Genomic DNA, 4,652 nt, shown 5'->3' with positions numbered 1-4,652 from the left:
GGGATATAACGCGGCATAACGAGGCATCTGGAGGTCGCCATTTTGATCATGCGCAGTAGCGTCGCTTCCGGTATGGTGCATTGTGGGATATAACGGGGCAAGTAGCGGTCGCCATTTTGATCATGCGCATTCGCGTCACTTCCGGCAAGATGCATTGCGGGATATAACGCCTCAATCGGAGGTCGCCATTTTGTTCGCCAGCAATGGCGTCTTTTCCGGCGGAGGGGATTGTGGGATATCACTGAGACCGCCTTCTTATTTCCGGTTCCGGCTGTGGGGGGTGCAGTTCGGTTTCCGGCTGCCCGTTGCCGATGTTTCCGCCATGGGGCTGCGGGGGGTTCGGGGGTCCCGGTTGGACCCGGAAACGGCCGCTTATTTCCAACGGGAGTCACGAGCAGATGGGGGAGGAGCCAGAGGGACCCGGCGTCCCATAGAGACCCAGTGAGCCCCGTAGAGCCCCACAGGGAGCCTATAAGGATACGCGGCGCCATTTTGGGGCCAAATCCGGGTTTTTTTGGGGGGGGGTTTAGTGGTTGGGTTGCTGGGTTATGGGGCAGGTTATGGGGGGGCAGGAAGGAACGTTTTGGGGGCAAATTAAGGGATTTGAGGGCTTGAAGTGAAAGTAGGAATCAGGTAAATAGGGGCCGTCCATGAATATGAAGTATCCTGGGCTTTGGGGAATGTCAGAAGGACTAGTGGGACATGTCGACATTGCTAATACAGCTGGGATAGCACAGCTGAGTCTATAGTTAAGACAATACAGCTGGAAGGGAAAGGTAGCCAAAGAAACTGGCTTTGACTGATTGAGGAGCTGGGTCGAAGTAACCTGAGGAAGACTTCTGACTTCATCCCAACGACCACCAGAGCGAGACCCCCACTACGGACTGTGCACGCGTCAGTAGGAGGGACAGCACGGAAATGAGTTCCCAGATAAACAATGAATATGTTAATGATTTCTCAGAAATTTGATGAATATGTATACACTTGCTCTATAACTTTGTAACGCTCCTGCCTTTCGGTGCGCATGATAGGAGGAGTGATCCCCCATGTGCCCAGCGCTGAATAAACACATACCTGCTTTATAACCTAATTCTGGTTATAGACTCTGATTCCGGACGACAGAAGGGCGTCAAATATCGGCCCCGTTGGGTCTTTTGTTCTGTTCTGATCTTCTGTTACTGCTGTGCTTCCCATCTGGTTGTGGAGGTAACACTTTGGCGATGGCACTTTGGTGATGGAGGGGGATCAATGGGGGGACAGCAGGGAGTGATGCTGGGGATGGGGGTGATGGGGGCGGGATGCTGAGGTCATGTTGGGGAGTGATACTGGGGTGTGACGTCGTTGCAGTGATGCTGTTGGTTGCAGTGATGCTGTTGGTTGCAGTGATGCTGTTGGCTGCAGTGATGCTGTTGGCTGCATTGGGTTAATGCTGGAGAGGAGCAGTTGGTGAAGCTGGGGTTACTTTGGGGAGTGAAATGGGGAGACATTGTTGATCTGACATTGTGATGTTGGGCTAAACCTGGAGCTGACCCTGCAGTGATGTTGGGAATCACTGATGTTTAACATCAAGGAGTGATGCTGGAGTGACACTGAGGGTGACATTGTTGGAGTGATGCTGGGGGTTGATACTGTGCTGAGATTGGGGTGATGCTGCAGTGATGGGGTGGGTGACACTGGGGTGATGCTGGGGTGGCACCAGGGGGTGATACTGGGGGGTGATAGTGCTGGGGTGATATTGAGGTGATAGTGCTGGGGTGATGCTGGGTTCCGGTTGGGGAGTGACTCTGGTTGGTGATTTTGGGGTGATGCTGGGTGACACTGTTCATGTGATGCTGGGGATGCACTGGTGTGAAGCTGGGGGACATTGAGGAGTGATGCTGGGGGGTGTTGTTGGTGTAATGTGGGGTGGGGATGCTGGGGTGGTGCTGAAGTGACACCAGGAGATGGTACTATTGGGGTGAAGTTGGTGGTGATGTTGGGGTATCAGTGGGTGGGTGCAATCAGATATTAACGATGTTGGAGGGTGGTTGTTGGGGTTCTGTTCCACTTGAGCTCTGGACCAGGCGCTGGCCACGCCAGTACAGTGTGCAATGGAACAAACCCTGCAGACCCTGGGGAGAATCAAAGCAGGAGAGAGGCTGCGGTGGGGTGAAAGGCAAAGTGCCCTTTGAAGCAGGGGACGCCGTGCTGGCGCTGCCTGTCACATCCACATTTTCTGAAGGGCACTACGCTTTACCCAGTGCCAGAAACACAATACACATTTGGCAGTTCCAGAATGGCAATAAAAAGCATCAGTTTTAACTCCAGTTCCACAACAGCAATACGCATGCGCCCGCTGCTGCACATTCCTGAACAAGCCCCTCAGAGACTCACAGTGCCCCCCCAGTGCCACTCGAAGCACCACAGTGCTCCTCAGTGTCCCCCAGACCCCCTGAAAGACCTTACGAGCCCCCAAACACCCTGCAGAGCCCCCGTAGCAGGGTCGGGCGCTGAGGACGCACACCAACACGCTGCATTGTGGCACATGTTTACTGCGGACACAGCGCTCAGTGCCCCCAGGCCAATGCGTGCAGGCGCTGCGCCGCGTCGCAGAGGCGCTGGCGGTACTCGAGGTGGCGGTGCATGCCGGGGGGGACGCGTTGCAGCCCCCAGCGCAGCCCCCAGCAGCCGGCGGCGATGGTTCCGGTGGAGTCGTTGTCGCCGCCGTGCAGCACGGCGCGGGCACACAGCTCTTCCCAGCTGTCCCCCGCTGCCAGCAGAGCTTCCAGGGCCACCATGGGGGCGTCGTGCCCGCTGCGCCCGGCCCAGCCCCCCAGTGCCCAGCGCACGTACTCAGCATCGCGCTCCTCCGGCGTCGGCAGAGATGGCACCTGTGGGGCGCTGCCGCCCCCCAGGAGACCCCGCGACTCCAGGTACCTGCGGGGACAGGGGGCACAATGGAGGCGGTGGGGACAATGGGGGCAATGAGGAGAACAGAGTGAATGGGGACTCTGGGGACGGTGGTGGCACTGGGGTCAATGGGGACAATATGGGGAACAGGACACAATGGGGACACGGGTCAGCAGGGACACGGGTGGCACTGGGAGCACTGATGTCCCCACAGACACCGACAGCTGCGGGTGATGTGGACGGATTCTGGCCCCTGTGTCCCACCCCCATGCCCCCATCACCCTGCTGCCCCTCACCGGCGCCAGCTGTCCCCAAAGAAGTCCCACGCAGCGGCATTGTCCTCCACGGCCACCCTTTCACCCTCCACGTACTCCCACGCCTGGGGCAGAACGCGCAGCAGCTCAGCGCCCCACACCTCGGGGGGTTCCCCGCGCACCCCCAGCGCCCCAAACAGCGCCACGGCCAACGCACCCAGGTACCCTGCAATGGGGTGGGGGTTGGGGGGGATGGGGTGAGCGCCATCCCCATATGATGGGGACCACCCCTCTCCCCCCACCCCATGGCACTCACCTGTGGGGTGGTGGTGGGTCATGCGCCCACTCTCAATGCTCACCCTAATCAGCATCGGCAACTCCTCCGGGCGTGGGTACCTGGGGGCACGGCCCACATCCCATAATACCCTGCCTCCCATAATGTCCCCCATCCAATAATGTCCCACGGCCCATAATTTCCCACAGCATGTATCCCAGGATACTCTATAATATCCCACATAATACTTCATCATGCCTCATAATATCCCATATCCCGCATCTCATAATGTCCTACACCCCACATCACCTGTCCTGCAGCATCCCATAGTACCCCATGATGTCCCTCATTCCATAATATTTCCCATCCCACCCCATCCCATAATACCTTACCCCACAGTGCCAATGTCCCCACTGCCCCCACAGCCCCGCCCCCACCTCTGCCCCATATCTCAGCCCCACACCCCCACCTCTGCCCCACTGCCGCACCCCGACCTGAGCCCTATAGCCAGGCTGCGCATGGCTGCCCCACAGCCGGTGCCGGTGGGATTGAAGGGGATGCGGTACCCCTGGGGCTCCCCGGGGCGCAGCTGCGACGTTCCTGTGGGGCAGAGCGGTGGAGGGGAGGGCAGGGGGCGCTGACCCCACAGCTTCGCCCCACAGCGCCCCACAGCGCCCCACACATACCCAGGATGCTGCTGGGTCCCGGTTTGCGGCCCTCCATGTCCCCCATGGCCGCCACGTAGCGCCGTGCCAACTCCTGCAATAGTTCATCGCCCTCCAGCCCTGGGGGGGGCAGCCCCGCTCAGACCCACACGTGTGGGGCGGGGACCCAAAGCGCCACCCGTAGCGACACCTTACACGTGTGGCTCTGCCCCCCCAGCTCCCCACTAACGGGGCTGAGACCCCCCAAACCACCCCCATCGTTGGGTTCCCGTTATCCAGCCCCACCCCACGCCGCTGGTTCTCAGCTCCCCCTCATCCCCCCCCACCCCCTGGTCTCTGTCCCCCCCATCACTCACCGCTGTTCAGTCCCTCCGCGGTCGCGAGGTGCAGGACGGTGTCGTCGCTCAGCGGCCACTCGGGGGGGCGCAGTTCGATGCTGCCCAGCCCGCCCAGCGCGCGCAGCTCGCGGTGGATGCGCGCTCCCGCGGTGCAGTACTCCCACAGCCCCGCGCGGAAACCGAGCGCGTCCCCGGCGGCCGCCAACAGCAGCGCGGCCTCGTAGCGATCGGG

The 4,652-nt window shown here is 60.2% G+C and overlaps 1 protein-coding gene across 1 annotated transcript in view; it reads right to left on the bottom strand.

Moving 5' to 3' along the window:
- Positions 1-2,260: 2,260 nt before the first annotated feature.
- LOC107325783 (protein ADP-ribosylarginine hydrolase-like) overlaps positions 2,261-4,652 on the bottom strand; it is a 3,655-nt gene continuing 1,263 nt past the window's right edge. The window contains exons 2-7 of the mRNA XM_015886938.1: positions 4,439-4,646; positions 4,104-4,202; positions 3,912-4,017; positions 3,460-3,539; positions 3,186-3,369; positions 2,261-2,916 (exon numbers count right to left, since the gene is read on the bottom strand). Coding sequence (XP_015742424.1) covers positions 2,547-2,916; positions 3,186-3,369; positions 3,460-3,539; positions 3,912-4,017; positions 4,104-4,202; positions 4,439-4,646 — 1,047 coding nt within the window. The 3' untranslated portion in view covers positions 2,261-2,546. The remainder of the gene's footprint in view (positions 2,917-3,185; positions 3,370-3,459; positions 3,540-3,911; positions 4,018-4,103; positions 4,203-4,438; positions 4,647-4,652) is intronic.

This window comes from Coturnix japonica, linkage group LGE22C19W28_E50C23 (genome assembly GCF_001577835.2).
Source record: "Coturnix japonica isolate 7356 linkage group LGE22C19W28_E50C23, Coturnix japonica 2.1, whole genome shotgun sequence".
Taxonomy (NCBI): Eukaryota; Metazoa; Chordata; class Aves; order Galliformes; family Phasianidae; genus Coturnix; species Coturnix japonica.
Note: the sequence above shows the minus strand (reverse complement) of the source record. Positions and strands in the feature narration are given on the sequence as shown.